The 20118-nt window shown below is 45.4% G+C and overlaps 1 protein-coding gene across 2 annotated transcripts in view; it reads right to left on the bottom strand.

Moving 5' to 3' along the window:
* Positions 1–20118, bottom strand: part of CSMD1 (CUB and Sushi multiple domains 1) — a 1607858-nt gene that overhangs the window by 569186 nt on the left and 1018554 nt on the right. For both annotated transcript variants that reach the window (XM_074329288.2, XM_074329289.2), the window contains exon 6: positions 15374–15486. In XM_074329288.2, the coding sequence (XP_074185389.2) occupies positions 15374–15486 (113 nt within the window). The remainder of the gene's footprint in view (positions 1–15373; positions 15487–20118) is intronic.

The following is a 20118-nucleotide window of genomic DNA, read 5'->3' as shown; positions in this document are numbered from 1 at the left end:
TTCACCTCCTACAGACACTTTTCTTTATACACCAAAATGGCACTCCAAGAGTCGGCCTTTGTATGAGGATTTCAGACATTGGCAACTGGTGGGAGGGATCCCTGAGACGAGGTGGAATTCTGGATCCCCTCCCAGAAATCCCTTCATTCGGTCCATTTGGAAAGGCACTCGCCTACCTGAGTGCAAAGCTGCAGTGTTTTCAAAATAGAAATAAATGTGACCGCACATTTAATTTGAAAGTTTCTAGTACACATTTTTTATAAAATTTAAAAACAAAAGTCGTAAATAATGATCATGTCAACATGTAATGTCTCCCAGTCATTTATTTTCACATTGCCTTTGAAATCTGGTGTGGGTTCCAGTTACGGCTTCTTTCTATCTGAACCAGCACACTGTAAGTGCTCAGTGGTCACCTGTGGCCAGGCGTTGCCACACCAGGCAGCACAAAATGCAAATTACCAGTGAAAGATGAGACTGGTCAACAGCCATATGACCGGTGTATCCAGATAGGGAGGTTTTCAGGGTTCCCAGAGGTGGGAGGCAGCAGGGTCCCAGAGGACACGTTAGGATTGCAGACCGAGAGGAGGGGGGGCTTTTCTGCCCTGGGGAGAATGACACGGTGAAGACAGAAGGAGGAGGCCTTGAGGTCCTGGGATTTGAGGCGACTGTGCAGACACACAGGTACGGAATTGGGGTGTGGATTCTGTGAGATGCCGTGGAGAAGAGCGGGTCGCAGGGCACCCCACTGCACACAGGAAGCAAGGAAGAAGGGAGCAGAAAGTGCCTATGCGCTAACCGAGGCGTCAGCTTCCAAGGCTGTCGCAGGAGATAGAGGCCGAGCGGGGGAGGGTTTCGGGACAGAGGTAAAGGTGGAACGTAACTCAGTGTGGGCTAGTGGGGCCCTGACCACTGAGAAGGAGGTAGAGACGGCGACGTATGTGAGACAGGGATTGGCAGGTCAGAGCCTGCAGACACAGGGTAGGGTGCACGTGGGTACACAAGGTCCTCCAGGCATTCTCTCTAGAAGGTGGGCAGTGAAAGGCAAGGACAGCGGCCCATGTGCCTCGGTTTTCTGACCCAGATCCCCAGGCAGTCGTTTTACTGCACACATCTCATGACGGACATGCTCACGGTTTTACCCGGGACCTCGGGAAATAAACTGTGCTTCAATTTCCATTCGTTTGACGTGTTTCCGGAGGCAGACTTTTTCTGCATCTCTATGATAGGCACTGTGTCACTACAGCATCAACTCTCCATTGAAACTGGAATGAGCCAGTGTAGTCCGATCGTGCAGAAAGGAAATGTCTGGCACAGTAAACAAATAATACCAGTTCTCTAAGCCTCTCATGGGAAATGGGCACGATGCTAAAGGTGTGTTCCCTGAATAGAGAGTCCTGTTTAGAAAGAACAAAGTGCCCTTGGTATGGACGTTATCTGTGGCAACGGCACACTCATGTTGCGCCTTTGTCCCCTCTGAACTCCAGCCCTGCTCAGGTGCCCTGCAGCCCAGATTCAGGCTCTTCACGATGTCAGTCACATTTGGGCCCAAACGTATTTTTTCATCATTATCTCCTACAAATGCCAAATCTAATTCAACTTTTCCAAGCACTCTTGATTTTTTTTTTTTTTTTAACCTCTCAGATTGTCCTTTCAGGCTGAATTCTCCCCCTTTCTCCTCAGCCTCACTTTCCCGCACAGCCCGTTCTTGCCCACATCACACTTTTGTGTGCTCCGCCTACAGCTACCAGTCAAAAAGCCCATGTGTCTACTGATCTGTCTATACCTGTCTGTTTCTATCTCCTTTCTATACAGAGTCTTCTTTAGCCCGCCATTAACTAGAAGCAAGAGTTCTAACTCTGCATTTTCTATAAATACACATCATTCGTAACCTGAAATCCACTTGTGATCCCTAGGATTTCAGGCAAACACGAAGTTCATAACAAAGCTTGTGAAATTTGGTACATTATTGTATGCATTCTTTCTCTAGGGAGAGTCCATAACTTTTGTTAAATTTTCAATGATGCATCTGACCCAAATATTAATATATGTTGAGAGCTACAATTAAATTACAAACTCTTGAAGGCAGACACAGTGTGTTAGTAATATGTTTCTATATCCGATGCTTACACCATGCCTGCTACGCATAATTTATATATTCTTAAAGTACGTATTATTATTGGTTGGTGAGCCAGTGAAAAAAATAATAGCTGCTATTTATTCATCTCCTACCAGGTGTTTATATAAATTATATCCAATAAAAATAAAGAGAAAGGCAGGCATTAAAGTTAATTACCTTTGTCTTAAATGAAGAAACTGGCAAGGTTGATACTGTCAATTTGAATCCACCCTCTGCAGTTCTGAGATCAGAGCTAACAATCCAGTAAGACAGATTAAAAAATACACAAAATCACAATAGCAGAAATAGGCCTGATCTTCCCCATTCAATCATAAGATCCTTTAGGCGATAGAAATATGTCCTTTCTGTCACGCTCATGCCATCTGTTGCAATGCCTTGCTAACAGCAGGTGTTCAGTAAATCTCAGGTTAATGCAATTAAATGGAAATAAACACGGCAGATAAGGATTTGATAAATATATATTATGTTCTAGTTAGCAAGTTAAATTATACTTCGCATGTTTGTTGCCATTTAGACACCATATTTATTTAAGTTTGTGGCAGCAGTTAATGTAGGGTTAAAGTTAACACTCACAAAGGTGATGCCATCTGCTTAATGGTGTGTTTTTAGTGAATCAGAAACACTGATCTGCTTACCTGGCCAGCCTTACCATAGAGGTGACCAAATAAAGCGCGGAGGCACAACCAGCTTATCAGGAGAAGGAATACAGTTACTTAGCATTAGGGAAAAAAATGTCTATTTATTGTTTTATTCATCTCTATTTGCCCCCGACTTTATTGAGGTCTCGTTGACAACACTGTATACATTTAAGGGGTGCATCTTGATGTTTTGTTATGTATTCACATTTTGAGATAATCGCCACAATCAAACTGGTTCTCACGAGCTTCTAGTTAGAATTATACACATTTGGGGTCAGAAGGGACCTGGAAGATTATTTGGTGAGGAAATCAATACCCAAATGGGACACAATGACAGCTAGAAGCACACTGCCCCATGGCCACCGGTGCTTCCCCCAGGAAAGTCCCAGCATCCACTCTCGCTTCTATTCGTGGTGGAGACAGAATGGCAAGTGTCATCCTGCACAGCCACCCTCAGGCCAGCCCTCTAGCCCTGCCTCTCCCGAGAAGCGTGTGAAGGGTCACAGAAGGACAGAGAAAGTCAGAGAGCTTCCGAAGGGACTCAACTTCTTGTGAAGAGTGACTTCAGATTTTGTAAATGTGTCGTGATGTCACAGGGCATGTAATGTGCCAGGTGTAGATACAGTAAGTTGCGCTGGGAGTGGAGAGTGACGCTGAGGCAACACACACTTGTGAGGACCCGGGGACACTGTACCATGGCCATCTTGGTGGATAGGTCACTGAAGCACAGATCACACTGCATTCGAACAAACCCTGACACAGCTTTCCCCACCTGAGCCCCCACATTCCTGCAAGGCAGCTGTGGTTCGCTCCACTAGACACGTGGGTAAACAGACATGCAAAGAAGCTAGAGCCTTGCTCAATGTCACAGCGGTTGTCAGAGTCTTTCCACCACGCCACACCACAGCCATTTAATGAGTGTGGAGTGTTATGTCCTTTCAGGGGAGTGGGTTGGCTCAGGCACTGAACTATCCTTCAGTCCCGAGTGAATGTGGATGCTGGCACTCTCTCTGCTGAATGCAACAGACCACAAGGGCCATGCTTCTGCCCTGCTCTCCCAGACACAAGGTAACTTACTATGCACACCTACAGCCGCTGCAAGATGTCGTGTGATGTGTACACACTCGTATATTCAGCTGTAGAGACAGACAGTAGAAAATAGAACAGTGCTCACAGGGTCTGGGGGAGCCAGGAAGAAGTTGGTGAAAAGGACAAACTTGCAGCTATAGCGTGAATAAGGTCTGAGGATCTGAGGTGAAACCTGGCGACTGTAGTGATAACCCTGCATCGTATAATTGAAACCTGCTGAGAGTAGAAAGTCAGTGTTCTTACCGCACCCCCATCCCCAGAAAGGTAAATGTGTGAGGTCATGGATGAGTTCATGAACTTGATGGTGGGATCCATTCGTATCGTTTACATATATGAAATCATCACATAGCACACTTTAAATATTTGCAGTTTGATTTGTCAACAATACCTCGATAAAGCTGAAAAGCTCCATGAGAAAAGTCTAAGTGCTATGCAGACAGAGGTGAATACATGATTGATACCGGCTAGGGAGGAGGTTTCTTCAAAGAAGAATGGGAATGGGGAAGAGGCTGCAGCTGAGCAGGGGAGGGAGGGGGCAGAGTGGGGGGGCGGGCAGCGTGGGTGGTGGGTGGGCAGGGTGGTGGTTAGAGGGCAAGGTGGGGGGATGGGAAGGCAGGGTGGGGGGGGTGGGCAGGGTGGGGGTGGGGTGTGGGTGGGTAGGTGGACAGGTAGAGGGTAGGTGGGCAGGTTGGGGTGGATGGATGGGCAGGGTGGGGGGTGGGTGGGCAGGGTGGTGGTGGGCAGACAGGGTGGGGGGTGGGCGCACAGGGTGGGGGGGCAGGGTGGCAGTGAGCGAGCAGGGTGGGGGGTGGGTGGGCAGGGGGGTGGTGGCCGGACAAGATGGGGGCAGTGGGTGACTTGGCCAAGCCCAGTGAGTGCTTTTACAGCCGGGGAATGACATGATTAGAACGCAGATTAAATATGAGTTTGCAAAGGAAGGCTGGAGACAGACCTTTGAGAGCTTGGTATCTATTGGGCAAGGTGCACAGAATGGTAGCTGCAGGGGTTTGGCCAAATGTGGACCCCAGGCTTGTGAACTATAAGAGGTTTCATGATATGAGAAGTTCAACTAGGAAGCCTTCTAACTTGATGGAGGCAAAAAACAAAACAAACAACCCCCCCAAAAATCAAATAAAAACAGCCAAAGGAAGTTAGCACTGGGCTAAGCAATGAGCAGTCGGTGGCTTACACCCGCACACTAACATGAGGATTCCAGAGCAGTCGGTGGCTTACACCCGCACACTAACATGAGGATTCCAGAGGTGTGCATGTGTTTCTCTAGAAAGGAAGGCATCCATGCTCCTTGTGCTGCGTTTCCATCAGCCTTAACGCGATATCCAGTCGGTGCCAGTCACACGCAGCGCTCATGAACACTCAGGGAGGACACGTCACAGAGCTGAGCAGCAGGTACCACACTGCAGCACGCACCCACCAGGGCACAGGCCGGGCAAACGCTCCAGGGCGTCCGTCAGCCTTAAGGAGTGTGGTGGAGAGACATGGCGGCTCCGTGTGGGGAGTCTGGAGCAGCCAGGCCGGGGAGCAATCAGCATTCTCTAGGTGGTGGCCATTTATCGTCTGACACAAACGATTCATCATTCAGCGTGTGAACCACAACTATGGGCACGCCAGCTGAACTGGGCCCTGGTGTGTGTCTGGGGAAGCTAAGCTCCTATTAGTTTCGAGGAAAATTTCAAAATATCTACAGGACAGCACCTGGGACTCTATCCTTTACATGTGTGTTATATTTATTGGATTAGTAAACTGTACATACGGTTTCAGTCAGCCATTAACTACAAGTCTCCCGCAAAGGAAACTGTATGGTTTTGACAAAGGTAAAGCTTACGGTGGTCGACCATACAGGGAGCTGGCTGGGACCTTGTGAGCCATTAGAAACACCAGTCAGACTGAGTTTCAAGGAAGGAAGGCTCTTAGATGCTTCTTAGAAATGGTGGGAAAGAAAGGACTTCCAAAGGAATGTCCAAGGGCGAACATGAAATCTGCCGAAGCAATCTGGGGAACCAGAGTCTACATGTGTCCACAAACTCGCCCGCTATTCGGCAGTCACAATTTCCAGGGGTCACCACACTCGTCCTTCAGCAACAAGCTGCTTCCAGACCCATTTAAGCTCTCACCTGGCATCATCTGAGAGTTGCATTTATACTTTGAGGGTTTGCATTGTCATTCTGCAAGAGGCACAAGCTCTAGTTAATTGCCCCTGGAATAACGGCACCAACTGTCTCTTCCTGGATTACTTATGACACGAAGCCAGAGCTTCACCGTTCAGTCTGAGTGAGCTGAGCCAGAGGAGGAAGACAACAAGCCCTGCGGCTCACACGTTCTCCAGCTCTGATCGAGCGCTGGCCTCCTCGGGTAGGTGACCACTTGGGTGGCCAGGGACCCAGAGGGGCAAGCCCACACTGTGCTTATACTCTCTCCAAGGAAGTGCCGACAGCTGTGGCTGACGGCCCCTGACAGGGGCAGTGTGCAGTGATGCTTTAACCGGCCCAGCACACGTTACGGCACACATTACCTTCAGGAGGTGGATATGAACATTCACCAGCAAATAAACGCTACCTGTAGTCTGCAGATTCGACCGGTTCAACTGCCAGCGAGAGAAACCAGAAGAAGGAATGCAGTTAGGGGCTCGAAAACTGAACGCCAGAAAACTTGGTCCTAACGTCGCAAAAGTAAAAGTTGTAGAAAGGCAATTCACGAAGGGCCTGACGACGCCCCTAACCTCCTGTATTCTTCAAGCATAAGAACTTAACGTCTACCTGCTGTTACTGTGTTTCCCTGAAAATAAGACTGAGCCGGACCATCAGCTCTAATGCGTCTTTTGGAGCAAAGATTAATATAAGGCCCGGTCTTATTTTATTATTTTATTATAAGACCAGGTCTTATATGATATGATATGATATGATATGATATGATATGATATGATATGATATGATATAATATAATATAATGTCAGGTCTTATATGACTTTTTGCTCCAAAAGATGCATTAGAGCTGATTGTCCGGGTCTTATTTTTGGGGAAACATGGTACCACGGGTAAATTAATCTGTTTTCAATAGCCGGAATTTTACTGAATGGCTTTGGGCCCCCGTTCCCTAGTGTTAAGCACATGTAGAGAAGTATAAGGTTTTAGTTTAAGTGGTTTTATATATAATGACTAAGATTTATTGTGTATTGATATTTCAAGTACAATTTTAAATAAATCAATACACGAAAATGCGCTGACTTAAATCAAAAGTCTGGAACGAACTCAAAAGTTCATTTGCTCCATTAGGCTGTCTCTGGGTGAGACTTCTAGCTATTAATTTAGCATCTCTAATGAATAAAATAGCCCACTTTTCTTAAGAAATATGTTCTCTTGTTTCAATATTAGTAAGAAATTACCTCCAATATCTACTCAAAACCATTAGTACTGAGCTGTAAGCACATTCTCTTTGTCCTAGCTTTAGTAGCCACCATGCAGCTATTCAGAATGCATTTGTACCTTTATGGTTTCTTAATATACTGAGAGACACACCAAATCATACCTGCTTTGCCCTCTTTTCCAACAGTAAGTAGGGACAGTGTAAGAAACACTCATTTCACAGCCAGCCCGCGGTTACCTTGGGCAGTAGGTGAGGGGTTTTGGCCAAAGGTACTTCAGACAAATGGGAGCATGAGAACTGTGTGTCAGCTGAGCCAGGTCAACAGCCCTGCAGGCAGGTGACCTCTGGGAGTATTATTACCTCTGCCAGTCCCTCAGCTCAGATGTGCCCACAACCTTGGAGCCCAGCAAACAGGTTTTTAGCTCTGCGACACGTTGCATAGCTCAGGACAGGGCCACATACCCAGTGCTAAGAAGTAGGATGTAAGAACCACAGTGATCTCTCATTAGGTTACTCATTCACGGGGGCACCATCACTCACCCACCGAGGGGACGGGCTGTGTGTCTACACAGTGGCATCGTCTACAGACCAGCTCAATGGACATGCTCTGTGTGGAATCCGATGCTTCCCTGGGTCCCTGCCAAAGCCTGTGCTTAGAACCAGTGCAGCCCGCGCCTAGCAACCCCACACCCCCAGGCCCTGGGACTGTCCCCGCTGCATCCCTCTGGCTCAGCTCCCACGGCTCCATGATGCAGGGGCTTTCCTTTCTTGTCATTAATGTAAACAGAGACCTTACGTGACGCCACCAGTATTTGATGAATGTGTTCGCCGATTAACACATCCTCCCTTCTGTGTTCCCAACAGGAAGCTGAGTGACCCTCAGACCACTGCTTCCTGGGCCTGGCATCCAGGTCACAAAGCTTTGCATCAGTCTCCTATCAGCATCTGGTTCTCCAGACTCTGATGAAGACGGGGGCTGCCACTGTTTGAAGGGGGCTCTCCCTTCACCAAGTTCACGCCATCACCACACACACACAATCACACACAATCACACACACACACACACACACACACACACACACACACTTCCCATGCACACATTCTCTCTCTGACATATGATGCATTAAATGTGATCGTGGCTGAACTTGGACAGAAGGTTGTGCATCTCAGCAAGGTCGCTTCCTCTTCTTTAAAACTGAGCCCCTGGGGGCCATCTTTGCTCCTGTGTTCAGCCTCTTAGAAGATTCCACCGCACAGCCCTGCTTTTGGACACACCCCAGGGGCTGCCGGTGAGCTGACATAGGGAACCAGCTCAGTGTTTGCCATGCAGTGTGTGTGTCCGTCTCCAATCCCGTGCTCAGACACTCCTGTGAACCCCTCGCTTATCCATGGTTATGGGCAAGTGTTTAAGTCTTAAAACCTTCCACATCCTCGCTCATCCCCTTGCAGTTTTATTTTCTCATCGCTCCACCCGACTTCCTTTGTGCTCCAGGTTGAACTGTTGTGTTTGCGGGGGCCCTGGACCCACCTTGGTGTGTCGTGCAGCCCTAGCTGTGCCTCTGCCTCTCCTGTACCCTGCACCCTCCCGGCCCTCCTTCCTGGCTTCCTGAGCACAACCCAGGCTCTCTCCTCTAGGGAACCTGCTCCCTACGAGGTCAGTGCAGGGGCGTCTTTCTAATTCCATAGCATTTTGTGCATAGCTGCACTCACACTGTATCACAGTTGTCAGGTGACACGCTTGCGTTCCTGGCTCCTTCCCTGGACACCCGGGCTAGGACTCGGTGTTTGGGCTTCTGTCTCCTAGCGCCCTGCAGGCCGTGCTGCAGAGACCCAGGACGGGAGCTGAACGGAATCTCATTCCACTTGACATGGGGTCCAATAGATGGCCGTTGTGCTTGGGCCAGTGATGTAGGGTAAACGAGAAGGGTAGAGGGGGCATAAGAGATGAAGGAATCAAGAAAAAAAATCACTCCAAGAATTTCCAGGAAGTTTATCGAAGTAATAAAACCCTGCAGAGCACTTGTGGAGTTTGCACACTCAGCCCAGGAAAGAGACAGGCAGGTTAGCAGAGGGATTTTCCCATGTGGAGACCACAGACCCGAGTGTGAGACACTACACAGGATTATCTCCTTAATCTCCACCTCTGTCCACGGCCCATCCTTGCTCCCATCCCAGTTTCGCAGGCGGGAAACTGAGGCTTCGGTACAATAGACCTGGGACTCAATTCCAGGACCTCATGTCTCCCGTTGGCTCTGCATCCCTCCGTGGGCTTGGAGCAGACACTGCACCTCCACTCGTCACACAGTGAACACTCAGATGGCGTGAAAGGTGGCAGGAGTGACACTGGGCTTGGCGTGTCTGCGTGGTGGCTTCCTGGACCCCTGTGTCTGTGCCACATGTGAGCAACACATACAGGGGCTGGCGCCACACCTGCCGGCCAGGTCGCCCTCGGTTGCGCTGAGAAGCATCTCCTGGCTCACTGTGTCATGTTCCCTCCTCGTCAGAACTCTGTAAACATTTATTTTACTTCCCTTCACCGCCACCCATGCCTCCATGCAGCTCTTTGCTTCCACATACATACGTGTTTACATTTGCTTCATAAATATACTCATTCATTGTGTTTTCAATGCTTCATGCCCTGAGTATATTATCCCTGCTCACCCCTCCGTCATTATTACAACACCACCCCTCGCCGGTCTGCAGCTTTCGGCTTGGACTGGATCAGCCTGCGAAAACCAGGAAAGCTGTCACTGCCTTCCAGCTGTCGTAACGTGTTGCTGTTTTCATTGGGATTTCACTTGTGCAAAAATAAATCGCTGCTCCTCAAAGAAAGCTGTTCTGATTGGAAATGGGTGGAGGAGGTCCCGAGTCGGGAGAAAACAGAGTTGGAACGGCTGACACTGAGGGAGGACAGGCCTTCATCGTGTTTCGGTCTCGGTTCTGTCATTGGTGAGCTGTGGGCTGCAGGCTGGTCGCTTACGCGTCCCTTTCCTTATGTCAGGACGTGGCCTCTGCTAATTCTGACATTCAAAGGCACCACAGCACTGAGTGGGGGTCTCTAGGCGTTTCTGCCTGGTCCTGTTTGCACGAAAACTCAAACAAATTTGTCGTTTTGGGGGGAGGGAGTTCTGACAATTTTTAAAAACACTTTTTAAATTGAAATGTACACACACATATGCACACACACATACGCACACACACAGTAAGGTGCCCTTTCTCAGTAATAAATACCCATGTGTTGGTTATTCACCTGTGTCCTCACTTTTGCTGGGTCTGCACCCAGAGGGCAGCTGCTGCCTCCAGACAACTCTGAGGTTGGCTTCACAGTACACGGTTTCCCGAAGAGGTGGCAGCAGCTCAGATTTCTGCCAACAGTGTGAGAGAAGAGTCCGCCCGTTTATGAGATTTTCATCTCTTAGGACGTTGAACACCATCCTCTTTGTTTTAGTGACTTTGGGTTGGGAAGATACCAAGCATGCGGAAGGAAACCCACGGGTCGTGAACACTCACACGTCAGCGCAGCTGCAATGCTCCTGCCACACTTTCTTCTCGTGTGATTAGCTACCCTGTCTCCCCGGAAATAAGACCTAAGCGGGAAATAAGCCGTAGCATGATCTTTTAGGATGCTCATCATATAAAATAAGCCCTAATGCGTCTTTTGGAGCAAAAATTAATAGAAAACCCGGTCTTAATTTTGGGGAAATACAGTGGGGCTTATTTTATATTACAAGCATCCTGAAAAATCATGCGAGGCCTTATTTTCCGCTAGGTCTTATTTTCGGGAAAACACAGTATCCAGTGATTTGGGGAGGCAGATACTATTCCTCTCCTTTTATAAAGTAGCAAGATGCACTAGCAGAAAAGATATTGGCTCATAACAAGTACCGAATGAAAACGCCAGGCCAAGAGTCAGATCCTTGGAACACATACATGCATGGGCCCCCTCTTTGAGTTATTAAAAGTATGGAGATGGCACTTTGCGAGAATCTTGGTTCTGAGACAAGTTAAAGTATGTACAGAGGGCACCCCCAAAAAGTACACACATTTTAGGAAAGGAAAAAACTATTGAAACTGTAATACTCAATATGCACCGATAACAAAAGATGAATGCAAGTCATGTGTGACTTCTGCAATGACAAGAGGTGCTCAAAGTGGTTCCCATCAGCGTCCAGACACTTCTGATTACGGCGAACTACTGATTGAGCCACGTTGACCAAAGTGTCCACTTGTGTACACTTTTTTGGCACCCCATATATTTAGGGAAAGTGGTATGTGTTTCTGATTTGAGTGAATTTATATTTATGCAAAACTTTTTCTTTTAGAGATTTAGGGGCTTTAAGAATTACTGAGAGGTTATAAGATTAGATTTTGCTAATTTATTTTGATCCAAAGAAAACTCTACCTGTCCATACCTATCAGAAAGGTGCCCTTAGTGGAAGAGAGATGGCATCTAAGGCCACAAGAATGACCCAGGACGCCACCTACAGGCTCCTCACTGGTGCCGCAGACAAGGGTCCCCGCGGCCTGGAGGAGAGGATGGAGAGTTCATTCCCTTCACTTCTTCAGCGTGTAGCATTAATTGAGCATCTTCTAGGTTCTAGATTTCGGCCCTTACTACTTGCAGAGGTGCTGTTCTAAAGGGCGAGGTGAACACACGCGTCGGCGCTGGGAGCCAGGTCTGTCCCGACCCCGTAGCTCCAGCCTCTGTACTTGACCTTGTACCTGCAGTCGCCGTGGGCGCTGGAGAATGGGGAATGCGTGTCCTGCCCAAACCTGAATTAGCCTGAAAACATGAAGCCCTTCATTTCCCAAAATATATTTGTAACAACACGAAAGTCTTAATTTTCTATAAAGTCTTCATTTAAAATAAGAAGGGAAATCAACAATTATGGAGAACTAGCCCCCAAAAGGAAAGCTAATTATTTGTGTCAACACAAGATGTAAATCCATGCTCAGGTTTTCTTTTGATTTATGAGACAGGGCGTTCTCTGTATAAATGGGGACATTATTACAAACACTTTCACGATGATTTATCAGGTACAGAAATCAATGGGAATTGCCTTTTGTGAAAATTGTAATTTTATAAATAGCCAGGTAAACATATGTAAAACTGGAGTTCAACACATATGTGGCTACTTAATAGTGAAGAGGCATTTATGGCTCAAGATTAATATATCTTTAAAAAAGTAATCTTGTAGACATCAAAAATGTCGAGATGACAAATGGTGCTAACAAGGCAATTATTTCATTATAATTAGTGATAGAAGTAACGTATTAAGGATGGGCTCAATTTTCAGCTGACGTTAAAAAAATCATGCGTCCTACACAAACTGCCACTCCATGCGAGCTCAGTATGTACACAGATATTGCAAATCCATCACACAGCTTTTGCTGCATTTGTTACCTCTTTTGTGCACAATGCTATTTTAAAAGTGAGTATATTTTAGGAGTAGCAACTATAGAGCAGTTTTTCTTGTCAGTCAAACTGACTACTAATTTTGGCATAATTTGATTGCATGATTGAAGAGATAAAGTCATGGAGTGTGAGATTCAGAGAATGAAGACTGTAGAGACGAAAGCTAAAAACAGAAAGCACAAGAAGGAAGAATATTTTATGGTGGTGGTGGTTGGTTTATTTGACCAAGAAAAACGCAAAGTTAGGAAGAGGGTACTCTTTGTTTTCAGAAATTATAAAATTGCATGCAGCCGTCATCGTCTTGGATGGAGAGGCAGTTTGTATGGAGAGATCACCAGAGGGCAGCATTAGTGGCTTGGGAACCACAGAGGGTTCCCATAGGAACGCCACATAACTTGCAATCATATTTACTCCAAGTAACACTCATGGGGTTTTTATACTCTTTAAAGTGACCACAAATAACAAATGTAGATGCCGTCATGTTACTAAGGCAGTAGGTATAGAAATGTGTTTTTATCAAAAGGTTCCCTTTCTCCACCAAATCACCCAAGATCTGGGTCATTTGACAGACTATTTGCACAGACATTAAATAACATTTGGCAAATACTATGTAAGTTCTCACTGCTAGTATTGTTGTACTTGTTGGTTTTCTGGAATGTTCATTGGCTGTGCTGTTGCTTTTTGCAATTGCGTTGGTAATAACAAGTGTGTTTTCCCTCCTTATTTTGTTTAGTTGAAATGAAAGGACAGCGCAGATTGGGTGTTCAATCCAGGCAGAGAAGAAAGGGGAGATTTACATGAATGGTGTGTGTTCCCTGTAGGACAGGAAGGTTTCCCATTTGGCCTCAGAATGAAAACCCGGAGGCCTCCTAGTTGCAAAGTCAGGACAGCGTCACACACAGAGAGGGTCAGTGGACGGGCTGGTGGGGTCTCTGAGAGGGGCCGTGTCTGCAGCAGCTAGAGCTCTGTCTGCTGTTCTGCTGCCCTCAGGCCTGATTGAGAATGAGCAGGAAGGGTGACAGGTAGCTTCCATTCACCAGTCACCGTGCTGCCCTCCGGAGCCAGAAGCATCAACGCACTGCTTTTCTGCCCAGCTTTTACCACGCTCCTTTTGAGCTGACAGGTCCGTTTCTGAATGTTTCCATCAACATCCCACTCCTCTCCACCTGGGCAGCTGTCTTTTGAAGACAGTGACATTCCTGAACCCAACCTTCCAAACACAGTCTGCTAAGATGGTCAAAAGCACGATGCCTCCTGGGAAATGAGGCCCAAGTGCTAATGACAAAAAGCAGGGCGGCCCTCTCACTATGTGGTCTTGGAGTTGGACTTCAGGATCAGCCTGGGGAGGTTTTCTGATCGACTACTGGGAAGCCACATCTGCCCCACCACCTATTTTTACATCGTTTTATCTCTTTGGGCTTCTGTGCAAAACTCACCACTTTGAATGACATACATTCTTTTAACATCAGTGGCTGACATGTCCTAGCTGTGGCAATTTTCTGCCAATCCATATGTTTCTTATATCTATGAATTCCTAGTATCTTCAGATTTGATGTTCTATTTCTGACCTTTCTTGCAATCACTGCTGAGGATGCCACATACACTGACCAAGCCTGGAGGATGATACGTTTCTCTGTTGTGCAATGCCAATCAATTCATCAGGACCACGGGAGAAGACCAATCAACAGCTTAGAAACAACTCCATAGATTTACCTAATTTTTTGATCAGTCAAGAGGCATTCTAAACATTGATTCATGGCTCAGACCCACTTGTTGGGACACTAATACAATCTCCCTGGGTGGGAGTTGTTTACAGACTCTCCTTCCTACCAACTAGTTTCTGGACAGTGGGAGTTGTATATACTGTCCGCCTTTTGGGGTCCTGGCCACATGCACAAGTGTCAAGGAAAGCTGCCTTAGCTGAACTTTCCTATAGTCGTGTTTTGGGGGGCGTGTGAACAGTGTGCTGGGGAAAGCATCTCACTGTCTGGCACAATCATACTATTTTTATTTGAAATGCAAGTGGAATGGTTTTCGTTGGGCCCCTTAATAGATTGCATTCTTTCCATTGTATTGATAAGTATTAGTGATTATTAGAAACATACAGGAAATGATACAATACTATCCAGGTCGAAACATCAGAAATTAGATACAAACAGAAAGTTTCACAATTCAACCTTGCACACAACTGACTACAGTCTTTCCGGTTTACTCAGCGGCAGACTCAGCATTTTGGTTCTGAGGTTCCTTCATGTGTAAATTGCTAAGTCAGGGAGCTGGATTTATGTACCGTGAGTACATGTTAGGACTGAAAGTGACATCATGATGCACTTATGCAATTTCCTGCGACCTATGTGCTGTACCGTTCTTAGAGCACAGATCAAGAAAATCACCAGACCACTGGGATATTTACTGGTTAGGTGTATAGGAATTAAAACTAATGCTAATCAATATTTACTGACTAACACCTACCAATAATTCCAGCAAAACAAGAAAATCTACTGCATATACCACAGTAATAAGGCATCATTGATAAGTTACTATGAATTTCTAATGTTAACTGTTCATGTAAGAAACAGAAGATGTTTTCAAGCATATATATCTTGTTTCCTCTTTAGCAGGAGAATCATAAAGTTTCAGAGTTGGAAAGGACCAGCAGATCTTCTGCTAGTTTTTTTTTTTTTTTTTTCTTATAAGATGGAACATTCTTACCTTGAAACTGGGCATTAAATCCTTTGCGTCGATGGTTGCTGTCAGATGTGAAATGGAGTCTTAACCAATTCTTGCTACTGATAACAGGAGAAGGAAGATTCATTCCCGTCAGCCTGGAAAAGAGAATGAAGAAAAAAATCCCCCTTGTAAACCAACAGAGCAAATGGCCTACAGCAAACCCGCTTTTAAAATTGACTACGGACAGTCTTTATTTTGAGACGCTTAAAACAGAGGTCATTTATTAGCTACATTTAAACTTTGAAATGATTCAGATAATTTTATCTTTGCCCACATACAAATGCTATATTGACTCTTTAGGAAATGGAGGCTTTCACAAATATTTTACATTTTGAGTCTTCTTTATTAATGATAAATAAATGAGATGTTCTTTTGATTTCTTATTTCTTTGCATCGTGGCTTCAATCACAACGCAGTACAAAAGGAGAAGAAGGAGGCAAACGATACAACTTCACTGTTGGACACGAGAAATTGTGTTTCACTGGACGTCGTCTCAACTACACGGCTTCCCACGCTTGGCAGCGAGTTTGCCATGTGTCTAGTGCTCCCCTGCAGAAGTCATGGCAGGGACCTCTCCTACGCGGGTGACGAAAGGGAGTGTTTATGAGACTAGTGACAAGCACTGTCAAGAAGTTCTGAGATGGGGGAAAATCATGTTTGAGTAAAAGAGTATATGCAACACGATTAAATCTTTCAAACATCAGACACAGTCAATCTCCGGTTAAGCTGTGTAATAGATCCAGTCCTCTTTAAAATGTGTAGGTTAGTAGTCACAGAAAAGTTAGTGATCTCCTTCCTGCCCTTGGGAACTTTGTGACCCACAGAGAAGTCCATGCCTTTTGGGGAGCAGGGGTCAGGCTGTGCCAGACGCTGGGACACTGTCAGTCCTGGCCGGTGGCGTGCCATTGACTCGGCGTGTGTCAGACACAGGAGGATGGGCTGGCTCTGCTGGTCCTACCTGAGGCCTGCACACCTGGGTTGTCTCAGTTGTCCAGTCTGTACATTGCATTTGAAAATACCTCCATTGAGGCGCTAACGTAATTATTAGGTTGGTGCAAAAGTAATTGCAGTTTAAAAGGTTGAAAATAATTGCAAAACCCGTAATTACTTTTGCATCTATCTATCTATCTATCTATCTATCTATCTATCTATCTATCTATCTATCTATCTATAATCTCCCATAAATGGTCCTAAAACAGTTTCAAATGTAACTTACAAGTGGCTACTCATTGTATGATTATTTTGCACCTCAGCTTGCAAATCTCTTTTTAAAACAATGCTCACTGGTGTCGAAGATCTGTAAGACTTTAACCATTGGTGTGTGGCAGAAACCTGTGCTGCCCTTTGTGGACTGGCCTGTGAGGACCTCTGCTGCTCGGTCAAGCTGGAAACCGTGTTCTATGCGTGGGATGTACCAGGTCCGGGCTGACTCCTGCTAACCCCACTGCCTGGAGGAAAAGCAGCATCCAGTGAAACATGTCGCCAAGTTTTCTGATGTCAGGGTGTTCAATTTCAACTTTCAGGTTTAGAAATGTGCAGTATCCACTTAAAGTTAAAAGCCAACCCTTGACTGTAACCAATTGCAACAGTGTTTATGTGACTGTTGGAAATAATCTTCTGTAAGAGGAAATACACTACTCAGATCTGCCTGTTAGTTTGGATTTATGTAGCACTAGCTGGGGAAGTCGGGTAAGGCTGGCTCCAAGAAGCATTTCATCACTCTGATATTTTGTTTGAAGGCTCCCTGCCCCCCTTTTTTTCCTGCTGAGATTATGCTACAAATTCTGTTGGAAATACGTCACATACCTCTTTGCCTAATACTAACTATGGCCAAGAGAGAAGTAAATTTTGGATTTAACCACACACAGTCTATCCAGCTTATCTACATTTTATTTACTGAAATTTTTAATAATTGAAATCCATGTTTGCTTTTTGTTGCTCTAAAGATTTATGTATGTAAATATACATAAATCTTATATATATATACGTGTGTGTGTGTGTGTATGTGTATATGATTAGTTCTCTTGGAGTGACTCTAATCTCAAATGCTAGATGGCATCGCATTTCAGCTTCATCAACATTAGCAATGCCCATAAACAGCCCCTCTCTTCACCCCCCGCCCCATTTTCCAAACACCTACCCAGAAAACGTCAGTATTGCTTTTGTCAACACACTCCCCCTGCAATGGGCCAGATAGGATTATTTTAGGGGCTATGGGTCACATGGTCTCTGATCCAACTGTTCAGCTCTGCCCTGTGCAAACACAGACCTGGGTTCACTGTGGTAGGGTTCTGATAACACTTTACTTACGGACACTGGAAGTTGTATTTCATGTCCTTTTTTGGGGGTAAAAATAGTATTGCTTTTTTTTTATGTTCTTTCAGCCACTTAACAAGGTAAGAATCATTCTTAACTTATGGGCGGGATTTGCCTGTTGGCCACTGTGTGCTGACCTTGCTTTCCTATATAGGAGGCAGTTTGGGAAAATGCGGGGCAGTGAGACAGTTAGATGATGTATATCCAGTTCACTTTTATAAGTAAAGTTTCACAAATTGCATAACTCCTGTACAGACTCCTCTTATACAGAATCAAAAGTGAGGGCTTTGTAACAGTTACGTATTATAATTCATGTCCCAAGGTCAGAGCCAAGTCCTGCAAGGTGTCACACTCCAGAGTGGGTTGATGTGCGTAGCTTTGTGTGAATTAAACAAATATCCACATGTGGTTCTTGGGGGATGTCAGGGAGCTGGTTGTTCTAAGTAAGACCTATCTTTGGAATTGAGAGTTTTTCTGTTACCTTCCACCTGGCTGAGGCTACCCTCAGAGCTGTCATTTAATAGGAAGATTGGATTATACAATCAATTCTCCCTTCATTACAAACTAAAGAAAATTAATTAACATACAAACCAGTGGAGGTAGTGTTGATTTACTAAGGACTTGGATGGTTCGGATAAGCTTTTGAGGTAAAGAATTCAACTAAATAACTTTGTGGTAATGCCTCACAAAGGTGTACACATCCTAATCTCAGAACTTGTGACTATGTCACCTGACATGGGAAAAGGGACATTGAAATGTGATGAAGTTATACACCTTGAGATGGAGAGATTACCCTGGATTATCAGGTGCCCCAATGTAAGAAAAAAGATCCTTAAAAATGGACGACAGAGGCAGAAAAAGAGAGTCAGAGGGAGAAAATGAACCTATGGAAGGAGGTCAGAGGGATGCATGTGCGAACTCCACCCATGATTGGGGACCTTGAGATGGAGGAAGGGACCATGAGCCAAGGGCCAGGTGCCCCTAGAATCTGGGAAAGACAATGAAATGCATTCTCTCCTGGAGCCTCCAGAAAGAAACACAGACCTGCTGACACGTTGCTTTTATTCCAGCTAAACCCTTATAAAACTCATGACCTGTAGAACCATAAGATAAAACATTTGCATTGGTTTAGCTATCAAGTTTGTGTTAACTTGTAGTGGCAGCAATGGAAAACAACCACAACCTTTTAATAAATCCACATCCTACTTTTCATTCTAAAGCAGCCCAGAAAGAGAGGACATACAGTAGAACATGTCACCACCCTATACTTAATAATCTGAGAGAACCCGTGGAGTTTAGATCCTGTCTACAATGATCAATGATGGAATGTCTGTCATTGTTGGGTTGAGGTCTTCCAGACGTCCTCCATAGTTCTTAGCTATGCTGCACCAGGGTTTCTAAAAAAGCTTTATAGATGAGAGGGCAATTATGGGGCAATAGTGGGAAATGGACATGGATATTGAGCCTGAGATACAAAGCAGGGATATTTTAAAGAGAAAAGAGGAAATGGTGGCAGGGATCAGCAAATGTCTGTATCTGTTGGTTCACAACACTGAATTTCTTACCCTCAACATAGAGAAACAAAGGACAGCAACCTGGTGAAATAATGTGAATCCAAGACATTTGGACTCAAGGAGTAAGGTGAGGAACAAGAACGCCTGAGTGTGAGGGGTGGGGAAAGGGTCTTCCTGCGGGAATGCTAGATGCGTTTCATTTCTGGAGCATCTCAAACTAGGTCAGCAAACCCACAGAGCGGGACAGTGAGAACACCGAGCCGTCCCTGTAGATATGCTTAAAGGAACTGGAAGTTCCTGCTTTTTGTCCCCAGTACGCCAAATTAAGCAAGTTAATCCATTGGCAAATTCATTTCTTTTAAAGGATTCAACAAGGTTTTCCCTGCCAACAGTAAAATTGGATGTAGGCCTCATGGGCTACTTAAAGTGAAGATGACCTTCTTAGAGCCAAAAGCGAACAGACCAGTGTGTTCCACTTTCTCCAAATAGCTTTCCCATAAATTCTAGGGTTCTATTTCTAGCACTGTCACTTCTGGCTTCCCTTGACCTCTCTCAGGGTCACTTTTCTCGTACATAATATCAGGGGTTGAGCACGTCGTTCTAAAACATCGCGCCTCATTCATTATACTTAAGTAACTGGAAAAATATAGAGTCAACGTATTGAGATAATTTTCCAAAAGGCATTTGGAAAGGCTGACTTTTTTTGAGAGAGCTCTGTTTGAGTACTTATTCAACATTAAGCCAGATGTCTTATTTCTTCAGAAAATCACGTAAATCGCTGGGTGTTACTCATAGCTAAAGCTCTTTAACTGTGATGACTAAGAAGCCAGAAAGCATTAATACCATCAACACAGACCAGGAGTGAACTCAGCCTCCCTGAGGAGACTAAAGAATTTC

The sequence above is a fragment of the Rhinolophus sinicus genome, chromosome 16 (assembly GCF_057876585.1).
Source record: "Rhinolophus sinicus isolate RSI-liver-muscle chromosome 16, RSI-T2T, whole genome shotgun sequence".
NCBI lineage: Eukaryota > Metazoa > Chordata > Mammalia > Chiroptera > Rhinolophidae > Rhinolophus > Rhinolophus sinicus.
The sequence above is the reverse complement of the archived record's forward strand: the minus strand, read 5'-3'. Positions and strand labels throughout refer to the sequence as shown.